This window comes from Mastigoproctus giganteus, chromosome 3, assembly GCF_048544385.1.
Source record: "Mastigoproctus giganteus isolate SK-2022 chromosome 3, ASM4854438v1, whole genome shotgun sequence".
NCBI classification, from domain to species: domain Eukaryota; kingdom Metazoa; phylum Arthropoda; class Arachnida; order Uropygi; family Thelyphonidae; genus Mastigoproctus; species Mastigoproctus giganteus.
In genome coordinates this window covers 9,509,261-9,533,332 of record NC_143577.1, presented here as the reverse complement: position 1 = coordinate 9,533,332, position 24,072 = coordinate 9,509,261, and the positions used below count along the sequence as shown (strand labels likewise).

Below are 24,072 nucleotides of genomic sequence, written 5' to 3'. Positions count from 1 at the left end.
CAATATTATTCATTTACAGACTTTTCACATCCCAAAGGCAAATGGAACACAGCAGTAATATTTTATACATTTAACGTGATTACATCACAGATAAGAGGTAGAACAACATTGTGATAGCTTTGGAAGTAGCAAGTACTAGTTAGCATATTTACACAATATAATCCTTCTGAAAAAGAAACAAACATATTTGTTTAACTTTCACTTATGGGTATAACAACTCTTGTAAATATTTCTGGTCTAACACTTTGGATGCAGATTTTATATTTTCATGTGCTTGTTGAAATGGATGGGGTTTCTTATCTGATATTTACATCCAACATATTGTCAAATGTTCAGATATAATCTTTTGTAATGATGTTTTTGGAATGATTTAACTTTTTAAAGTTATATATATTTAGTGGAATTTCTATTTTTATAAATTGAGAATGGTCATTAAATTTACAAAATATACATATACATTTGTATATTGTATGTAAAATATAGTGATATTTTGAATATATGTCAATATTAAAAAAGTAAATAAAAATATTTTAATCTAGAATTTCTTTCTTATAAGAGTGGCTGGATTCATGAATTCTATTCTTCTTTACCTTTCATGCATTTCCCCAGTATGTGACCATTCCTATTGTAAAAACGATATATAATTTGAGTCAGTGACGAGAGCCATAAAATGCAGGCCTTTAATACTTAAATACCCTAAAGAAACATCTTTGTTATAATATGAAATGAGTGCTACTATTTTCACAGTAGCACTCATTTCATATTATAACCACTTGCTTCATTATGCTCATGATAGTTCCACTGTTATATTATTTTCATTTATTAAGTTATCATGTTAAATATAAATTTCATGCCTTTTTTCTCTTTTAAATTATTTGGGCCTTGTTGTAACATACTGTATTTTTTAAAAAAAAATGTAAATCAGTACAAAATTAACATTTTTAATACACGTAATACAAAAAATAAATATATAACAGTTTACTTTTGTTAATCTACCTAAATCTGCTAATATTTCGTGTTCTTTAAAAAAGTGTTTTGTTTTGTTTTTTGCATTATATAAAATCCATTTAGCAATGTCTGGAAAAGAAAAGGAAAAGAAAAAAAAAATTGCAAATGATACTTCATCTGAAAAATTGGAAAGCATAACTGGAGATAAATTTGGACATTACTAAGCATTTTTTAGCATACAAAGGCTCTACTTTTATTGAATGATTAATTCTGCAAAATGATCCATTGGTAGAATGCTCTGTAGAGGTTCTGGTATGTGTGTATTTTATTGTGTGTATAAATAATAAAACAAAATGCATATTTTGTTTTATTATTTATTAAATCTTTTTTTCTTTTCTAAATTTCAGGTTTGCTAAATAAATCCTAAATTTATAGCATTGGAAAAAAACAAATAAGTTATGTTTTGTTGCAACCTCATTAACTATTTCATGAATGAGTTTCCCCAAAACATCTGAAAACATATATGCACTGGGCTGCGAGTTTCTGATAGCAGGGGCACTGCAGAAACTTGTTTGTTGGAATTTTGAAACTTTGTACATAAATGCTTTTATGTTTTATTTTGACTCAATTGCCCAATATTAGAATGAAACTGTTGCCAAAACTCAAAATTTTTTAATGATCTTGGAAAAAATATTGTAAAAATTTTCAAAAATGAAATTTTTTTTTTTTTAACGCAATAACATACTATACAAATACTTTATGTATCACCTGATAAAGTTTTATCAAGTTTTGGATCTGAATTCCAGCAAGTTTTTCTTCATCTTTGTTAGTCTGAATCAATCAAAACATAGATCTATGTATGTATACCCCAGAGCCCAAATATGAAAGACATGAATCTTCATGTGTAATCGTGAAGGGGTTAAGTATCTCAGTAATGAAGAAATCTTAAAATTACATCAGTATTAACATAGAATTCTATGTTAATAATTATTTAAATAATGATTTTCAATTAACAAAGAGTAATTTCCCGAGTTGTTATGTAATTCAAAATCACTTTCTCCAAGCATCCTAGACATTAAAAGAAAGAACAATATTTGAATAATTTTTAACTGAAGTTTAAAACCTGAAAAGATAATTTTATCTTGGAAAACACAAGAGGCTAAGGGAAATCAAGGATACATTATTTCCATTATTAATAAGAATAAATGGAATGGAGTGTGCCTCCTATTGGTAGAACATGTTTTATACAAGCTCATTTAAAAAAAGAAAATATCCACTAAGAACAAAGGATTATGCAGCTTTCAGGCAGTGAAAGTAATATTGGAACCACATTATCTTAAACCAAAAATACCAACAAATAGTGAGGGTATGCCTTTTGTTCTTAATTTGATTATAACAGGATATTAATTAATTTAATTGTAGAGCATATTTCAGCATTTAAAATTTTAGATAATTTCCCTGACTATACCAATTCATAAAATGAAACTTAAAAAAAAGAAAAAAAAAAAAAATATATATATATATCTTAAATTATAGGTGAAAACCTCATACCTTTTTAGTAGGACTGTTAATCTCTCAACACTCAATCGCAAATGATTATAATATGAACTTATGAACCTACCTACCCCGTGCATACTCATAAATAAATAAAGTTAAAATAGCTATTAATTAAAATAATCATGCCTTCAACTCTCATATCACATCAAGGGAATCTCGGAAAGAATTACGGAAAGACGGCAGCCACCAACCTCCAAAAAACCAACCAACATCACAAGCCATCGTGAGAATTGAAAAACAATTGTCGCAAAATTCTAAAAACGATGAAACAAATAAATTAATTCACACATAAATTAAACTTTAAAACCGTTTTTTAACTTCTTAAAAAACTTAAACTTCTTTAACTTCTTAAAATAAGTTAAAAAATGGTTTTAAAGTTTAATTTATGTGTGAATTGGTTTATTTGTTTTGTAATTTTTAGAATTTTGCAACAATTGTTTTTCAATTCTCATGATGGCTTGTGATGTTGGTTGGTTTTTTGGAGGTTGGTGGCTGCCGTCTTTCCCGATTCCCTTGAAAATAATCATGCCTTGAAGGCATGATTATTTTAATTAATAGCTATTTTAACTTGATTTATTTATGACTATGCACGGGGGGGGGGTAAGTTCATATTATAATCATTCGCGATTGAGTGTTGAGAGATTAACAGTCCTACTAAAAAGGTATGAGGCTTTCACCTATAATTTAAGATTATTATAATAATAGGACTTATTGGGCCTCATAGTCCCTTTTGATTTGAATTAGTAATATATATATATATATATATATGTATGTATGTTTAAAAAAATCGAAAATCTTACATTACAATAAGAAATATTAACAATAATTGAAAATCAAATGAACACAAAAATCGTTTTGCAATTTTTCGTTAAATTAATTTTTGACTTACTTTTTAATTGTGTTTAATTGTGTTCATTTGATTTTTAATTATTGTTAATTATTTCTTACTGTAATGTAAGATTTTCAATTTTTTTTAATTGTTTTCATTTTAATTTCTGGAGAGTATCATATGGAAGTGTTCTACATATCATATTGAGGTAAACTTCTCTTATTTTATTTTACAAATATGATATCAATGTAGAACGTATTGAGCATTATAGCTCTGGTTCATACCATCAAATATATATATTATACAAAATATATAGTGTATATATATATATATGGTGTAATTTTTGTGATATTGTTATATTATTACAACATACCTGCAATTACAGATAGACCATTATCAGACATTAAAGGATATTTGGTTTCAACAATAAGGCACTACAAGCAAATTTTTTAATAACCTTGACAAATGTTAACAAAACTGAAAGTGAAAGAATGGCATTATCTCCAGAAATGTTTCCAAATTTTGCCATGTCGTAATTCTATGATGATGACAACTGGCCACTTCAGTTTCCTAATCTGTCAGTGCAATTTTTTTTTTCTTTTAGGGTTTTCTCAAAGTAAGAGGAAGTCAGAATAACCCAAAAACAACAGAGGCACTTAGTGCAAAGCATTGTTCTTTAAGTGAAGCAGCATAAAAACTCCATAAGCAATCATCTAAGACATTGTTTTCCACAAATAATGCTTATCTAATCTTCAGAAATTGTGGAAATTTCTATTAATGCTTTATGCATTCTTTTTATTTATGAAAATACTATTGCTACTATTGGAACACTGAATTATATGCACTTCTCAAATCTATTATAGATTTGATTTGTATTCCATATTGTGTGGAGATTAATAAGAGAGAAGGATGTTTTTGTCAACAGCCATAGTATCCATTAATTATCAGATGAATTGTACTGATATTTGTTATATAGGAACCTGGAAACTAACTTAAGAATTAACATAATGCACACTTGGTCAGATATACAAAATTTTAACTTATTGATGTAGTTTGCAAGAATTATAATACAAATTTGAATGCTGTTTTGATTGCAATATTAAAAATATCTTGATGTTCAATTACCCTTTTGGCTCTATCATGTGTGAGTAACATAGTGTTATTTCTTCTTTTTGAATGATATGCCACTGTTAAAGATTAGTGAAAATCAAGGTAATTCCAAAAAGGAATATTTTTTGATAGTTGTTCTCTGCATCTAAACTAGTGCTGATTGACACCCTTGTGCATTCTAACTATCCATTTGATTTAATTTTGCATCTACATGCTGGCAAACTGAATAAGTACTTTGAATCTACAATTACACATGAGAAATTCTTTGGGAAAGTGGATGCCAGAAGTTTATCAAACTCTAATAGAGAGCTAAATGATTTTATAATAACTGAAAGGAAAGTGGAAGAGAATTTGTCGAAGTTAAAAATAAAAAAGGCACCTGGTGTGGATAGGATTTATCCAATTATATTTGAGGAGGCAGCAAGGGAGGTAGGAAAACCCATAGAAATAATTATGAGAGCATCTTTGGATTCAGGGGATCCAAAGATGGCGATACATTTGCATTCAAAGATGCAAATGTATCGCCAATTCACAATGGGGGGGTGTGCAAACAATAACATGAGTAATTACATTACATGCCTGTTAGATTAACTTCTGTTCCAGGGAAAATAATGGTGTCACTGGTTAAAGAGGTCAAGTGCAGGACCATCTAGAGAGGAATGAAATTATACTGCAGTTACAGCATGGATTTGTTAAGGGCAGTCTTGTCTAACCAATCTGATTGGATACTATGATGCAGTAACAAAGGAATTGAATGCAAAAAATTGATATCATATACTTGGATTTCAGGAAAGATTTTGATACTGTTTCACATAAAATATTGTTGTACAAATTGGAGCATTGTGGCATTAAAGACAAGTTACCGTTCTGGATAAAGGGATAGTTGAGTGGGAGAAGACAGTGGTTATTAATAGACTCAGCTCCAGCTCTTGATGGACTAATGTTATTAGTGGAGTCACCAGGGTTTGGTGTTGGGCCCATTGTTGTTTTATATATTTATTAACAATATTGTTGAAGGTATATCAAGCTTAATATCTAAGTTTCCAGATGATACAAAGTTTGGCAGAGTGGTTAACGACAGTTATCAAGGTAGGTAAGCTACTGCAACAAGATCAAGAATAATTAGGCCGATGGGCTAAGAAGTGGCAGTTGAAGTTTAATGTTGACAAATGCGAGGTACTACATAATTCCAGATTACGATACCAACTGTGTTGGTACTACACTCAGGGTAGTGGAAAATGAAAAAGACCTGAGGTAATTGTGTAGTCAGACATGAAGTTCTCTGAGCAATGCAGACAAGCTACCAGGACAGCTCATGGGGTTTTGTCAGTGATATACAGGAACTTTGTTAGCAGGGATAAAGAGGTGATTATCCCTTTGTACAAAGGCAATGGTTAAGCTGCAACTTGAGTACTACATACAGGTCTGGAAGGGCGCCTCCGTAGCCAGGTGGGCAGGAGCAGCAGTGCATAGCACACGCTTCTTGATTAGACCGGGGTTCGAGCCCGTCACCACCAAATACGGAGGATGCGGAAAGGTCAGGGAATGACCACCACATATCCCGGAGCAATATGGCTGTAGTTGCTAATGCTCCTAAAAAACTCCTAAAAACCAAATAACAAATCTGGAATCCTCATTTTAGTAAGAATGCCCTTCTCTGCATCTGTTCCTGCAGGAACAGGTACAATAAGATTGTGTGAAACAAAGGGATGATCTTACCAAGAAAGGCTTCAATTCTACAAATTACAGTGTCTGGAGTCTAGGCACCTATGACATGATCTGATTGAGGTGTTTAAAGCTTTAAATGCTCGTTCGTTCGTTCGTTATTTGGTTTTTAGGAGCATTAGCAACTAAGGCCATATTGCTCCGGGATATGCGGTGGTCATTCCTTGACCTTTCCGCATACTCCGTATTTGGTGGTGACGGGCTCGAACCCCGGTCTAATCAAGAAGCATGTGCTACGCACTGCTGCTCCTTCCCACCTGGCTACGGAGGCGCCCACTTTAAATGCATTGAATGAGCTCAATGCTGATGGTATTTGCTTAGACCACACACACACACACACACACACACACACACACACACACACACACACACACACACACACACACACACACACACACACACACACACACACACACACACACACACACAGGGGCATAATTGAGGAAGGATGGTTGCAAGTCAGATGTGCGGAATTTGCCTTCAGCTAGCAGGTAACTGATTGTTGGAACAAACTTCCATCTGTTGTTGTGGAGGTGGGTAGTTTTAATAAATTCAAGGAAAAACTAGACAAATTATTGGAGGGGATGGATAAGTGATGTGGGAAGATTTTTGTTTTTTTGGCTGATGCTTTAGAAATATGCTTTTTATATTTTATTATTACAGCACTATTATAAAGCATCAGCCAAAATTTTATAAATTTGGCTGATGCTTTATAATAGTACTGTAATTATTAATATTTTTTAATGAATAGTGGATGTATATTTCACTTACCATGTGTTTTAAAATAGGCTAAATTTCAATCCTGTTGACAATACAAGAACTTAATGGGAAGTGGGAACTTTTCAAAGGAGAGAGGTAGTCAGACATTCTCAGAGCAAGTTGCAAGGTTTTTCAATTTACAGACTAGCCTTAGAATATAAAGTGCACTGTGATACCTCTCCTCATGTACTGAATTTTCTTGATGCTAATCCAAACAGACAACTCTTACTTTTTATATATATATATATATATATGATGATGATAAAAATAAAGTGCATTTCTTCATATTACAGCTTAGGTGCATACACTGCATTGAAAACTAAGTTCAACATGTTACTTGGACTTGTAAAGTAATAAGTATATTACATTTTTCAACTCACAAATCAGTAAAGGGAATAGTAATAATATTTGCCATGGGAGGGAAAAAAAAGTAGATATGAAAACACAAATTATATGCCTCTCGCCTCACACAGGTAAGTATCCAGTTGACCTTTGAATTTATTCACTGTCAGCCTAAACTACCCACAGTGCAACTTGTTTCAGCTATCAATGACTTGCTGGCTAAAAGAAAACTTCCTATGATCTAATCTAAACCTCAAGCCCTGTAATTTGAATTTATGACCCCTAGTTCTGGAATTCTTTAGCACAGTGAGAATTCCACCTTCATTCATTTTACTAATCCCTCTCAGAGCCTTATAAACCTCAATCAGGTCACCTCTGAGGTGCCTGGTTGCCAAGCTCTGTAGTCCACATAATTGGAGTCTTTCCTCATACAGCTGTCCTTTTGCCGAGCTCACCATTTGTTTTGCCCATCTTTGGACTCTTTCAAGAAGCTCAATGTCTTTTTTCAGATGAGTTTTCCATGCTTGAACACAGTATTCCAAATGTAGTCTTACAATTGCCTTATATAGTGAGATTATGCCCTCCCTATCTCTACAGGATAATGTTCGATAAATCATCGATAGGACACCATGGGCTTTCTTGACTGCCTGTTTACACTGTTCAGAAAACTTTATATCTGTTTGTATTGCTACTACAAGATCCCTTTCCTCCTCCACTGTTTTTAATTCATTCCCACCAAGTGTATAATTTATTTGTGGGTTGCTATGCCCCAACAATAAGACCTTTACATTTAGCAGCATTAAAACATTGCTGCACTTCTCTGACTTTCTGAAGTCTGTTCAAGTCATTCTGGAGTGCTGCTTGGCACTGATCATTAATGACTCTACCAATCTTTATGTCATCTGCAAATTTTGACCTCATGCCTTGTATCCCTTCGTCGATGTCATTTATGAAAATGAGAGACAATAGTGGTCCAAGAATCGATCCTTGAGGGACCCCGTGAATGAACTGTAATTATAAACATTTCAATTAAAGAGGAATGAGAAGTTTGTTTTCTAAAGAAAACAAAACTGCTGTCATAGACAATGGAAATAGTTGTGTCTATATTTGAAAAGCAGAAAAAAAAATTTTTAATTCTAGGATGCTTGGCCAGTCTATTCTACTGATTTTCTTTACAACTTTATAATACACAAGCACAGATTTACAGCTGCCAGCTTTCTCACCGTCTTGTGGAAAACTGTTTATTACTGAGTATTTATTCTGAAACCCAATCTAGAAGTTTATAAGATAGTTACACTCTAAGGAAACTTTTTACCATAATCTGTGTTTAAAAAAAATTAACTAATAAGTCTGAACTTTGTAAACACATTTCACAATTTTCAGTTTTCTTAATATTTGTACTTACTGAAAGTTATCACATAGGCTGATATTTTCTCTGAAGTTATCACATACCCTTATTATCTAAAGCTAAATAATTAAATAAATTGGATATTTACATATCATGGAATGAAACATGCTTCTTCACACATTACTTTCATTATAACAGAAGTCATAGCTTGTCAGAGAACCTTTAATCAGCAAGTTTTGCCATTCATGGCACTTTAGGCAGTAAATCCAATGTGACAATTTTTTTTTATGCCATCATTATGGACTCTATGAACTTAGATTTGTAAATATTCGCAAACTCCCCTTTGTACTGCAGTCTAAAAATTTCAAAAAGTATCAATCTATTTTAACAGTAGATGCTTTATAAATGCGATCTGAAATTACAACTCTTAATATATGAGTAGTTTGGAACACTTTAACCATGAAGTAATAAACTGCATAAAAGTTTTTGCATTTACAGCTTACAGAAAATATATTTAACATGTAAGAAGCAACTATGTATGTCATCTACCAGATTGCAGAAGAAAGGTAGCATATAATGAGGAGGTTACATTTTGTTAAAAATGGCATTCTAGTTTGTAGGAATTCTGTACCTTGGAACAGAAATAGCAATCTTACTATCTTTGTATATGTGCTTTGCCACCAGAAGACCATGATGTACAACACTAACAATTTCTGGTAGAAGGCTTTAAAGTAGCATCTGTCCAAACAATTTATCAATTTCTTAATTACCACTATATTATACCGAGTTTTAATTTGCATTTTCTTTTCATGATTTCTCATGAACCCGTAAAAATATGTTCTGAACTTTGGCAAGACCACTTCCAACAACACTGCTTGCACTGGATGCTGATGATGCAATGGAACTTCGGCTTCCTTTTGTAGTGGAATCTGAATCTCTTGCATTTGCTGTGGATGATGCAGTAGATGATGTTCTCCTTGGAAGACGAGAACGTGCATACGGTGAAGGCTTGATTGCATTTGTGTAAGGGCATACCTCAATGATCGGATCGTTTGTCCACAATTTCTGTAAAAAAAAAGATATATTTTTTTAAAGAAATCGCCTCAAGGTGCAAAATAATTTTTTAATTATTTTACAGCCAAGTACTTTTGACTTTTTAGTGACAGCTCATTCCTAGGCTGCATTAAGGTTTACTGATAATAATTAAATCCTAAATTTTATGGCTAATATTTATTCTACTGTCAATCAAATTAACTGTGAATTATTTCAAAGCACATTAGTTCAGGATGGATAATGAAAACTAAATTCTCAGTTTTTAAACTGCCTGTGCATAAGGATAAAAACCTTGATAGTCAAGTAAATGGAGTACTCCAAATAAAAGATCAGCAACGATAATCATAAGCAGAAGATATAAACATGGTTTATACTAAATAAACTACATTATGATAGCCAGCTGGAGCACTGGACATTTCAATTTTTTTTTTACATTTATTAATACACACAGTTTACATACATTCATATATATACAAAACTTACATAGATTTATATACTGGAGCACTGGACAGGAAAAAAGTTTTGGCACATGGGGAGGAATCAATTTCTATAGATTATGCACATAAATTTTCCCACTGTGCCATAAAAAAATTAAGCTAACCAACTAACCAATCTAAATTTTTCTAAAAGAATATTCAGAATTAAAGAAAATTAAAACCACCTCCCATGTGCCCATTAATTCACAGCAAATATATATAAATATACAAAGCTAATTTTTATGAGTAACTAACTGTTGTGTGATGCCACTCTGAAAATCCAAGCTGTCTCTGAATAATGCTATGATTTGCCAACCAAATATATTTAAAGCCTTTTGTCTCATTAAAAATTACAGATACAGGAGAACCTTGTTGTAATTCACATCTTTGCCACTTTCTTATTTTGAAACCGTTTTCTGAATTGTGGGTCCTAACCATTCACAGTTTATGCTTTGATCATACTTCATCCATCACAGGTAGATGTTTGATCATTAACCAACTAACCTTGCTCAGCAGTTGATGATTACATGTACCTGTAAACTTTTCCATAGCTATATGCCTTGGATTTTATTGTCTTGTGAGTTCATTTGTAAATTAATAAGACTCATTTTTATTATGATGTCTCATACTAGATATAACACTGCAAATCTGAAAGAGATTTTAGGGTCACAGACCAATACTTGAAATGGTGCTTTTGCACCATTTCAAGTATTGCAGTTGCAGTGGCTGTTACCTAATAGTCATTATGTAAGACCAGCATCTGGAAGCCTGCCAATTACCAGTCTTGCATCTATCAGGGTCTCGATCTTTCAGAACATCAATTAACTGAAAATAAGTCTATTGATTTTAGATTTGATAGCATCAGTGATATATGTACACTTGTACATTCCAATAAACTAAAATTAATTTACCAAAATTATATATGTAAAGTCCTCTGAAGATATAATGGTTTTGTCAGGTCTGGGCTTGAGTCCTATCATAGACTGGAGGAATTTCTAAAGGTATCTTCAAGCAGAGCTCCACTAAGCTCATCTCAAAAAGAGATGAGCTTAGTGGAGCCCCTTGAGAGTTGATTTCCCGAGTTATTCTAGGTTTTTTAGCCTAAACAATATGCAAATTGGCCTGTAAATATATACTTGTAGAGATATAAAACACAAGTGCAATATGACCTGAATTGCTGGTGTGCCTGAAAACCAAAAACAACCAAAACATGAAAAAAATGTTTCATTTTGTTAATAACAAAATGAAACATTACTTTTTGTCATTTATAAATTTACATAACATTTAAAAATAAATCTAATACTCAGTATTCTATTAATTCAATGTTTGTTATCAGAAGTGGACAGTGTTTGTTATCAGAAAAAAAAAATCAAAATTTACAGTCATTAGCAAAAATATGGCAAATTATGCCTGCCGTTGCAGAATTTTGGACATTTTTTTGAGAATTTCAAAAACAGTCATGAATCAGAGAGTAATCATGGGTGAGCATGTGTGCAATTTAATGTGGTTAAATGAAACATTTGGAACACTGAGTGGCCAATCATTTTATTACTGTTATGGTAAATATTGGTGCTGGCATTGTAAAGAACATCATCCATTCCCTCCTGAAATCAACAAGATGGATACTTAGAGACCATTAATTCAGTAAAAAGGGAGAAAATATAAATATGTGCATAAAGCATAGCATCTTCAATAATATATAGGGGAAGAGAAGGAGATTGTGGCATGATGAAATATGGATACAACATTACACCATGTCAGATCCAGTTTGCAGTAGAACCATTCATCATGCAAAATGAACATTTGACAGATGAATAAAACATTTAATGTGATAGTATTGCTGGTGTGAAGATGGGGAGGCACAATATAAACTTTGATAAGATACAGGAACACTATTAAGCTGTGGAACTACCGTATTTAAGTGCTGTCAATTTCACAGGTATATTATTGATCAGCTGCCTCCCTTCTGGTCAGTGGTTCCAAATTAAAGATGACTATACAAAATTTTCAGTATCTATGATTTAGATCTTCATATGGTGCTATTTTAGCATTGGCATATGATGCAAGAAAGCAAGCTTATGCAGCATCAGCCAAAAAAAAAAAAAAAAAAACCGCTCCCATTTCACTCCTCCGTTTGTTCCAAATACCTGTCCAGCTCAGCCTTAAATTTATTTAGGCTATTAACTTCCACAACAAAGGATGGAAGTCTGTTCCACCAACCAACTACCCACTGGCTAAAGGCAAACTTCTGCGCATCTATCCTACATTTGTCTTTCCTCAATTTGAATTTATGCCCTCTCAGGTGATTATTCTGAGCAAGAGGAAGAATCCCATCAGCATTGAGCATGCTCAAACTATTCAAGGCTTTATACACCTCAATCAGATCACCTTGCAGGTGCCTAGTTTCCAGACACTGTAATTTGCGAAATTTAAACCTTTCTTCATAAGAGCAACCCTTTGTTCCATTCACTAATCTTGTTGCCCTTCTCTGTACTCGTTCCAAATTTTGGCAAACAGTCAATCTTGATATAACATGAGCCAGAGGTGCATTTACAATAATATGAAATTACAAAAATTGTGCAACTCACATCTTATTAATTCTGTGTGGTTTGCATGTTGTTAAAATTACAAGGTGACAATTGCTAAAAATTACCTTTCCCTATCTCTCTCTGTAACACATACTTTATGTATCATGCTAAGATGCAAGAAAGTGACTCTGTTCTAGAAACAGTTTTCAATGTTTTTTTAAAGCATTGTCCAACACATTAGGATTATTAATTTCTCTTTTTCATATCCCCAAAGTTAAAACTCATAATAAACAGCATCTCGAATAATGCATACTTTGGATTAAAAAACTGGAAAAACCATTAATGAGCAAGACCCACACCCTGGCACATTTAATTACTGGCCAAATGGACCTACCAGACATCTTATAAATTTCTGCTAACCCCTGCACCACTGAGAAAACCTGGTGGGGAGAAACATAGTATAAGGTTCACCTTGCAAGGTCTGTAATATCTAAGAGCATAATTTTCTCCAGTGCATGTAATTCCTTTAACACTGGAAATTGATGCTACAAATTTCTGTACTTCAAAAGGATACGGAACCAAAAAATCCTGAAAGAAACATACAAACAACAATGTTAACAGACCTTCACTGACATTGTCCAAATCAATCAGTGGAATAATGAATAGTCACTAAACCAAGAACAGCTCACTATCATTACACTCTTAGTCCATCACTTTTTCACTGCAATTAACATGCGCTTGGTGATTCCCAAGCTAGTAATCAAATGGTGCTCAAGCACACCTTACTACTTTAAAACCTGTGCACTGGCTCTTAGATCCTATTCCCTAGTGTAATTCTCTCTAATATTAATCCAATTGTCTATAAATAGCAATATCGATCAAGTAAATATTTTATAAACACGTGTATTGCCATAGATGTGGAAATAAAAGGATATTGTTAATAATAATAATAATAATAATAATAATAATAATAATAATAATAATAATAATACCAAAAAATAGCATTATACCTTACAATTTTATACAGAGCAGTGTATTTAAATCCTACTTAGTATTTATCTAAATTATGTATCATGAAGGATATTAATGTAGCACAAGATCTTATGTAAATTACTGGAATACTAACCTTGGAACACTAATATTGGAACACTAACCTCATCACCTTCTTTAGTCCATTTCAATACTGCCTCATCATCTCCATAACAACCAGCACAACTGATGATTGCAGGTTCTCCATTACAACTGAAAGTTAAATAAAAAGTTTTTTTATTTATTATTATATATTTTTTTTTACTTTTGGTATATTTCATTAAATTGTTACTTAAAAGCACTGAAAAGCACTGTTCACCTTTAAATTATTTCTGAACTCACAAAATCTAGAGAAACCAATACTTATTTGAACTTTCAGAAAAGCTAGATTTTTTGAGTTGCAAAAGAGCTGGGTGATATTAATTTGGAATTCATAGAAATATGTAAAGTAATGAAGGATATATGTAGTCTCTTAATTTTTAATTACTTAAAAGTGCATGTTGTTTCTATCCAATTACCAACCAAACTTAATATTCTGAACCTTTACACTGTCTAAAATAAAACTATAAATTATGTACAATTAAAATACTATTCCTTTATTGGTTACAGTTTTTAGAATTTTTATTATACATAATTTATACAGTTTTATTTTAAGACAATGTAAGGGATCAGTATATTAAAAGATATCGGAACTACAGTGCTTTTAATGATTGGATAGGTGTAATGTGTATTGTGCTTCCAACCCTAAAGGGATCTTTCAACAGCTACCTAAAGATGCATGTTAAGAATGCAACCAGAGTATGCACAGAAAAGAGGTCTGGGATATTTTCAAGATAATGAATACTGAAACCAGTAAGAAAAAGCTGTCATTCAGCATATTCAATAAAAATTCATTCTTGAAGGACCAAAGCTGTCCTGAACCTGTTTCATTTTAAGAACATCAAACTTGAATAATATTTTTAGTAAGACTTTAATGGCCAGTTGTTTGGTTTTAGACATTTTTTGCTTTATTAAAATTTCATACACAAATATATTCAATTGATAGTGTACGCAGATCCCTTTATAGTAAAAGTTAGATGAATATAAATGATATCTGTGTATGAAAATGATATTGTGTATGACTTTTTCTTAACATGAGCTTGTAAGGTAAAAAGCAGTGCTGCTGAACTTTTTTTTTTTGTCTGTGATGACAAAGTCATAACCAACTTTCTGATCTTTGATTTCTGTGTTTAAGAATATATACGGTTATATATATTTTATCATACTACTCAATTTCAACTTTTTAATTTTTTTTTTAAATGAGAATTAAAAACAAAGAACAAAATATTTTTTATTTGAAACACGTAATTATTACAATTTAAATTAATACAGTATTTAGTTTTAGCAAATATATACAATACACTAAACCACAGGATGCATGCTATTTTAACCAAATGTTCAGTCCAGTGGATAATGAAAACAGAGATCAAGATATAATATGATATTAAGCTAAAACTAGATATTAGTATATCATAAGCACTTGAACCTTGACATTAAAACTTCTCAACTACTACTGCTCAGCCATTACAGCAATATTACTGATCTGATCAGTTTTTTTTAAAATAAACTGGTAGTGTTATAAATACAAACTTCAGAAATCAAAAATTTAGGATATTAAAAAAATAACAAAAATAAAAATTTTTAAAAATAAATTTCACATCCTAATTTTTTTTCCTTGTTCTGTATAGAAAAATAAAAAAGTAAGATGAGTTGCAAGCCAAGTGAAAGATATGAATTTTTAATATTAACTTCTTTCACTTGGCTTGTAACTGATCTGTGAAAAATATTTTTACATAATTTTAGCTGTCTAATAAGTAGTTAACTTGGTTTGTTATTTGGTTTTTTTTTTTTTTTAGGAGCATTAGCAACTAAGGCCATATTGCTCCGGCATATGCGATGGTCATTCCCTGACCTTTCCGCATCCTCCATATTTGGTGGTGACGGGCTCGAACCCCGGTCTAATCAAGAAGCGTGTGCTATGCACTGCTGCTCCTTCCCACCTGGCTACGGAGACGCCTGTAGTTAACTTGCAATTTTCATAAATTTCTGTGTACTGTAGTACTTTCAAATAAGCCGGCCGGGCTAGCCGGGTGGGTAAAGTGCCTGCCTGGCAACCCAAAGGTCGCAGGTTTGATTCCCGCCTAGGGCTTGGATCAAAGTACTGCAAAAACCTTGGGAGGTGCATTATGGCCACAGAAGCCTATGTGCCAACAACTACCAAAAAAAAAAAAAAAAAACTTTCAAATAAATAGCACCCTCCCCACCTCCAAAAGAGGAGTATATCAGTGTTCACCTATGAAAAGTATCACTGTTCTGACCCGCCATCTCTCATAAATCTACTTCTGTCAACTTTTTTTTTCAAATGTTTTCCAATACTAAACTGCCTCTGAGAGAGCATTATTATTGAAACAACCAGCAACATGAAAATAAATATTATTATTGTTGTTGTTGGAGGAATATTAAATATAATGATGATTATGTAAGAGATTAATAATATATTATTTAAATGCAGTATACAACTGACTTTTTTAATTGCAGATATTACATGCAATTAATTTTATAGGTTGTCCACTACATGGACCATTATTAAAGAGCATAAAAATTTAAATCCCTGATCTGAAAGATTTATCCTTAGCAGCTTGTTATCCCAAAAATGGTGAATAAGTGTTGGAATTATTATTTCATGCTATTTCACAAATTGAGACTGTAGTAGGTCTTACTTACCCCATGACAGCAAGATGCTATAGAGTTTTGTACCTCAAATATGATAAGCATGCAAAGTAAGCAATGCAGTAACACACAAATATATAAAATTGAAAAATATATAAAGACTGGTAAACAAACAAAGTGTGGCATAAAACAAATATTTTCTTATAATTAAATTGAAGAATACTAAAGAATTCTATTAACATTAGTAGAAGCATATGATGCAAGAAAGCAAGCTTATACAGCATCAGCCAAAAAAAAAAAAAAAAATCCAAACCTTTCACATTTCACTCAGCTATTCACTCCAAAAGTTTGTCTAGTTCTTAAAATTTATTTAAGTTGTCAACTTCCACAATGACAGATGGAAGTTTGTTCCAGCAATCAACCACCCACTGGCGAAAGACAAATTTCCGCACATCTATTCCACAACTGTCTTACGTCAATTTGAAGTCCCTTCAGGTGCAGAATTTGAGCAAGAGGAAGAATACCATCAGCATTGAGCCTGCCCAAACCATTCAAGGCCTTATACACCTCAATCAGATCATCTTGCAAGTGCCTAGTCTCCAAATACTGAAATTTGCAAAACCTTTTAAGCCTTTCTTGGTAAGGGCAACCCTTTGTTCCACTCACCAATCTCGTTACCCTTCTCTGTACTCATTCTAGTAGCTCAACACCTGTATGCAGTACTCAAGGTGTGGCCTGACCATTGCCGGAGGCAATGGTCAGGCCACAAGAGGATAATCACCTCCGGCTAAGGTAAAGAAAGCCAACACAAGAACCACTGGAAATGTCAGCTAACTTACCCAGAAAATTAGTTTCCCGATACTGTACTCTAGCACTGCTCGCTTGGTAAACAGATGGTAGGTGTTATTGGTCTGGAGCATAAGTCGAGAACACTATACTGATTGATTGTCAACTTGATTGGTAGACGTGGCAAACGATGAAATGATTGGTGGTGGACGTGACAGACGACAAGCTACTGTGTAGTGATTGGTTGGCATTATGATGTGTATTATGATATGAAAGAACGGTGTGAATAATTAGTTTTGTAATGAATGGTAAACAGGTAATAGTAGCGATGAATCTTTTAAAGATGGAAGAAATTTGTAAGGAAAATAAAACATTGCTTGATTTTTTGATGAAAATTAAATTAATAAGACCGAAATTGTACTGTATTAAGTGCAATTAATATTTTAAATTAATTGAATCATGAACAGAGTCATGTGGAAAGTTCTGGTATTGTAAAAAATTTTGCGCGAGTTTCTTTATTAAAACATAGTTTCGTGAACAATACAAAACTTCATTAAAAAAGATAATGTATATTATATACTTTTGGTCAACATGCATACCAGTAACTACAACAGCATTCCATCTGGAGATTTCAAAATTAATAGCAATTAAGTTTTATAAGAAACTAAGAGATATTTGCGAATTGCAGTTGTTAAAAAAACCCATTAAATTGGCTGGATCGGGAAAAACTGTAGAAGCAGATGAAACTGTATTGATAAAACCAAAACATCACAAAGGACGAAATTTAACTGCTAAGAATAAATGGGTGTTTAGAGTATTTGAAAGAGAATCAAAATTTGTCTTCTTGAAATTCATAAAAAATCGGAAAGCAAAAACTCTTTTACGCATTATTAGAAAAGTAGTGAAGAAAAATACTACCAATGGGTACTCTGTGATGATATTGAAGGTGCTAATCACACTTTTTGGACAACAGTTGAATAACAAAAGTTCCCTTTCTTCCTATAAGAATGGGACAGTAGTGCTAAAGCAGGTCATTGAAATAGAAAGATGTGGCTAATCTCACATCCAGAAACAAAAATTTCATCAATGAGCCACTCGTCTCTCCAAGCAGTGTTTCTGCCACTGCTACATATAAAATTGGGACTAATGGAACAACTGATTAATAGTAATAGGGGCATGTGATGCGAGCTTGTGTAGCATCAGCCAAAAAATAAATAAATAATTCACACAACCATTCCCTCTAAATGTTTGTCCATTCCTCCTTGAATTTATTTAAGCTATCGACTTCCACAACGACAGATGGAAGTTTGTCCCAGAAATTAAGCACCCGCTGGTAAAGGCAAATTTCCACACATCTATTCTATGACTGTCTTTCCTCAATTTGAATTTATGCCCCCTTACATTCGTAATCTAAGCAAGTGGAAGAATCCCATCAGAATTCAGCGTGCTCAAACCATTCAAGGCCTTATACACCTCAATCAGATCACCTCACAGGTGTCTAGTCTCCAGCCACTGCAATTTGCAGAACTTAAGAGGATCCCTTCATTCCTCTCACCAATCTTGTTGCCCTTCTCTGTACATGCTCAAGCAAATCTACATCCTTCCTAAAATGAGGTCTCCAGACCTGTACGCCGTACTCAAGGCGTGGCCTGATCATTGCCTTATACAAAGCGATAATCACCTCCTTTTCCCTGCTAGCAAAATTCCTGTATATCATTGACGAAACCCCATGACCTGCTCTTGCAGCCTGTCTGCATTGCTCAGAAAACTTCATATCTGACTGCACAATTACTCCCAGGTCTTTTTCATTTTCTACCACCCTAAGTGTAGTACCACACAGTTGGTATGTTCCTCTGGGGTTACTTCTACCCATATGCAGTACTTTGCATTTGTCAATGTTAAATTTCAGTTATTTCTCAGCCCATCTGTCCAAATTTTCTAGTGTGCTACTGGCAGTGTTGCAGTAGCACACTGCCATTACTGTCATTAACAACCCGGCCAACCTTTGTATCATCTGCAAACATCAACACTAAGCCAGATATACCTTCACCAATAATCACTGATAAATATACAAAACAATAGTGGACCCAACGCTGAACCCTGTGGAACTCCGCTAATAACATTAGTCCATGAAGAACAATGTCCATTGATTACTACCCTGTCTTCTCCCACTCAACCACCCTACCCTTTTATCCATCGTAGCAACTTACCCTTAATACCATTCTGCTCCAATTAAAACCATAGATAAAGAAGGAATCCATTTTCAGTATGTCATTTTAGAATTTCCTGCGATAAGTAAGCTAAACTCCGTATTGGTGTTTGATAGACATAAATCTGAGAGCTGCAATACTTACTTACTTACTTACTTGTCCCTTGTTGTTCTAGCTTCTTGCCTTCTAAGGAAAGCAGTCTTCTCTATCTTCCCACCATTTCTCTCTCTCTCTCCAGCTCCTCTTGTCAAATGCTCTTCTCTCCACATCACTCTTCATCTCTCCTTGCCCTTCCTCTTTGTCCTTTACCCTTCATTTTAATTTATAATATCCCTTTTGGCAGTCTGTTAATCTCCATTCTCTTTACATGACCAACCATCTTGGTCTGTGCCTCTCAATCATTTCTTGTAATTGTTCTTCTCTCACTTTCTCCTGAATGGCCATGTTTCTTACTCTATCTCTCCTGGTCTTTCCACAAACACACCTGTCAGAAACTTCATTTCCATTGCTTGCATTCTGATAATATCCTCCAGCATTACTCATGATTCTGATCCATAGGTTATGAGAACTGCAGTAAAATGATAATTTCACAACTTCTAAATCTCAGAAAGAAGTGGGTTGCATTTAAAAATCAAAGAACTACAAGAACACTGTGATCAATATGCCTATTAGTTTTAAAAAAAATTAAGATGAAACATGAGGGTGAAGGTTCATTTTCTGCACAACCACCTTGAATATTTTCCTACAGAAGCTTGGTGCAGTGAGTAGAGCAGGGGGCAGAAAAGGTTTCAAGATAACAAGGCTATGGGGAAAAAGATACCAAGATAAACGGAATGAGGCAATGAGGGCAGACTACTATTGGTGTCTGAAAATGGTTTCACATGATAACTATGAGAGTATCAAAAAGATGTGAATTCTTCCATGTGTAAAGAAATGTGTCGAACTACTAAACAAAATATTGATATACTGAAATGACAGAGTACATTACCATTTGCTCTTAATATGCTGAATTGAAACTATTTGCTAACTATTCAAGATACATATATATTTTGTTGCTGTAATACATTCTTCATTTTGTGCAAAAAATTGATGTGCAAGAAAAATCAATTGTAGATTTGGAATGCAACTAACATCTAAATATTGTAGGAGTTTGCCTATTCATATAAAAAACAAAAATTTATTTTAAAAATGTATACCAGTGTTATTTGTATTTTGTGTTAATTTAATTACCTACATATTTTTACCATAAAAAAAGGAAGCCAATCCTTTGAAGGGACAGTTACATAGTAAATCCTCTCTTCAACCCCTTTTTGAGTTCCTTTATGCACATTGATAAAGAGGAGGATTGGGACTGTAGTTCAGTTCAACTTCCATCTCATCCTTAGATTATTTTATAATCCAAAAATTCAGACCCTAATCCACTTCATATTGATCTATACCATCGCACCTCAGTGGACACATTCTGCCATGTATAACACTTAGCATGATTCCATTCTTAATAGCAGGACAATGGTGTGCCATCACTGCATCATTGTCCTACTATCAGCTTCAAACAACTGGAACCTAGATTTTTTGGTCCCTGGGCCCACTGTACCCAGAGTTGCATGTTTTAGCATACATAAGTCTAACTCAGTGAGGTCATTTGCTTCCTTAGCCCATCTGTGACAAAATCCAATGTATCTGATATAACTCAGTGAGGTCATTTGCTTCCTTAGCCCATCTGTGACAAAATCCAATGTATCTGATACTCCTTTATGTACCACTGTTGTACTGCACTGAACTATCATTGACCAGTTGTGGCCCATTTGTTTGGTTACATGATTCTTTTCACCTCAACCATCCACCTCTCACATCAAAAAGCTGTTTACAACCACAGGACTACATGTTTTCTGGTTATTGGATCAGTCTTGATACACTCCAAACCAATGTTTTTAGCATTAGCATTAGCATTAGCATTAGTAGAGGCATATGATGCAAGAAAGCAAGCTTATTCAGCATCAGCCAAAAAAAAAAAAAAAAACCCTCTCCCATTTCACCCCTCCGTTCGTTCGAAATACCTGTCCAGTTGAGCTTTAAATTTGTTTAGGCTATCAACTTCAACAACAAGTGATGGAAGTCGGTTCCACCAACCAACCACCCGCTGGCCAAAGGCAAATTTCCGCACATCTATCCGACATCCGTCCTTCCTCAATTTGAATTTATGCCCTCTGAGGTGATTATTCTGAGAAAGATGAAGAATCCCATTGGCATTGAGCATGCTCAAACCATTCAAAGCCTTATACACCTCTATCAGATCACCTCGCCGGTGCCTAGTCTCCAGACTCTGTAATTTGCAAAACTTAAGCCTTTCTTCGTAAGAGCAACCCTTTGTTCCATTTACTAATCTTGTTGCCCTTCTCTGTACCTGTTCCAGCAGCTCTACATCCTTCTTGAAATGAGGCCTTCAGACCTGTATACAGTACTCAAGATGTGGCCTAACCATTGCCTTATACAAGGGAATAATCACCTCCTTATCCCTGCTAGAAAAATTCCTGTATATCATTGACAAGACACCATGAGCTACTCTTGCAGCTCGTCTGCACTGCTCAGAGAACTTCATATCTGCCTGCACAATTACCCCCAGGTCCTTTTCATTCTCCACCACTGTCAGTGTAGTACCGCAGAGTTGATACATTGCTCTGGGGTTACCGTTACCCATATGTAGTACTTTACATTTGTCAATGTTAAACTTCATTTGCCACCTCTCAGCCCACCTGTTCAACCTTTCCAGATCCTGTTGCAGCAGCATAGCGTCAGTAGTGTCCTTAACGACCCTGCCAACCTTTGTATCATCTGCAAACTTAGACATTAAACTTGATATCCCATCATCAATATCATTCATAAACACCGAAAACAACAATGGACCCAACACTGAACCTTGAGGAACTCCACTAATAACATTAGTCCACGTTGAGCAGTGTCCATTGATTACCACTCTCTGTCTTCTGCCACTCAACCATCCCCTTATCCATAGCAGCAATTTGCCTCCAATGCCACACTGCTCCAATTTGTGCAGCAGTCTTCCATGTGCAACAGTATCAAAAGCCTTTCTAAGATCCAAATATATAATATCAAAGTTATTCCCTGCATCCAGTTCTTTTGTGACTACATCATAGTATCCAATCAAATTGGTCAGGCAAGACCTGCCCTTAACAAAACCATGCTGCGTCTGAGCTATAACTGAATTCTTGTCTAGATGATCCTGCAGTGCTTCTTTAACCAGTGCCTCCATTAATTTACCTGGAACAGAAGTTAAACTAACAGGTCTATAATTACTTGTGTCAGCCTTTGATCCTCCTTTGTGAATTGGGGTTACATTTGCACATCTCCAGTCTATGGGTACCTCCCCTGAGTCCAAAGAAGCTCTCATAATTATGGCTAGGGGTTTGCATACTTCCTTTGCTGCCTCCTTTAATATAACTGGATAGATCCCATCCACCCCAGGTGCCTTTTTTATGTTTATCCTCAACAATCTCTCCTCCACTTTCCTCTCAGTTATTACAAAATCATCCAGCTCACTGCCAATGTTTACTTTACCTACATCATTCTCCTTCCTGAATAACTCCTCATGCGTGAATGTAGATGCAAAATACTCGTTTAGATTGTTAGCCACCTGAGCAGGATCCTCAACTGTTGAACCATCAATATCCAGTGGACCAATCTGATTCATCCCTTTCCTTCTCGAGTTCAAGTATGTAAAGAACTCCTTTCTGTTTTTCTTTGCATCCTTTGCCAAGGATTTTTCGTAGTCTGCCTTTGCCTGCCTAATCTCCTTTGTGACTTGGTTACAGACCAACTTATATCTATCATAGGCTTCCATGTCACCCATTAATTTGTATGTATCCCATGCATTTTTCTTCTCTGCCACATGTCTCATTAGTCCATCTGACAACCATTTAGGCCTAAACCTTGAACAATATTTCTTAGTTGGTATGTAAAGCCTGGTAGCCACCAAGATTAGTTCCTTGAATGCTTCCCATTTTGAGTTTGCTGTTGGTAACATCATCAGTTGGTCCCACTGTATAGAATTTAAATACTGTCTCAGACCATCATAGTCGCCTTTACGAAAACAAAAACCCTTCCCTTTACCTCTGATGGTAGTTACCTCCTTGAGTAAATCCCACTTCAACACACTGTGATCACTGCCACCTAGTGGTTCATTTATCTGCAGGTTCTTAATGCATGAAGAATCACTACTGATAATCAGATCAAGAGTATTGCTCCCTCTTGTTGCCTCACGAACATGCTGATGTAGAAAACAATCATCCAATAAATCCACAAAAGCCTTGCTAGTGTGCGAGTGACCAACCCACAAGTTCCAGTCAATATCTGGGAAATTAAAATCCCCATATCAACCAGTGTTCCATGAGTATTTTCCAAGTGTTGCACAAAATGTTATCTACACTTATTTATATTTCAATATTTTGAGGTACTTAAAGTAAAAGGAAAATAACTCAATATACGTACAAAAAACAAATTCTGGCTAAGGTAAAGAAAACCTACACGAGAACGACAAGAAATGTCGGATAACTTACGTGGAAAATTAGTTTCCCGACACCGGACTCTAGCGCTGCTTGCTCAGTAAACAGACAGTAGGTGTTATCGGTCTGGAGCAGAAATTGAG

General features: G+C 34.2%; 1 protein-coding gene across 3 annotated transcripts in view; it reads right to left on the bottom strand.

Moving 5' to 3' along the window:
* Nucleotides 1–590: 590 nt before the first annotated feature.
* LOC150087653 (uncharacterized) overlaps nt 591–24,072 on the bottom strand; it is a 354,571-nt gene continuing 331,089 nt past the window's right edge. For 2 of the 3 annotated variants that reach the window (XM_090369903.1, XM_090369902.1), the window contains exons 28-29: nt 13,830–13,917; nt 9,207–9,683 (exon numbers count right to left, since the gene is read on the bottom strand). In XM_090369903.1, the coding sequence (XP_090226029.1) occupies nt 9,426–9,683; nt 13,830–13,917 (346 nt within the window). In that variant the 3' untranslated portion in view covers nt 9,207–9,425. Of the gene's footprint in view, nt 623–9,206; nt 9,684–13,829; nt 13,918–24,072 lie in introns of those variants that run through there. The other variant, XR_016546750.1, reaches the window with a different exon arrangement.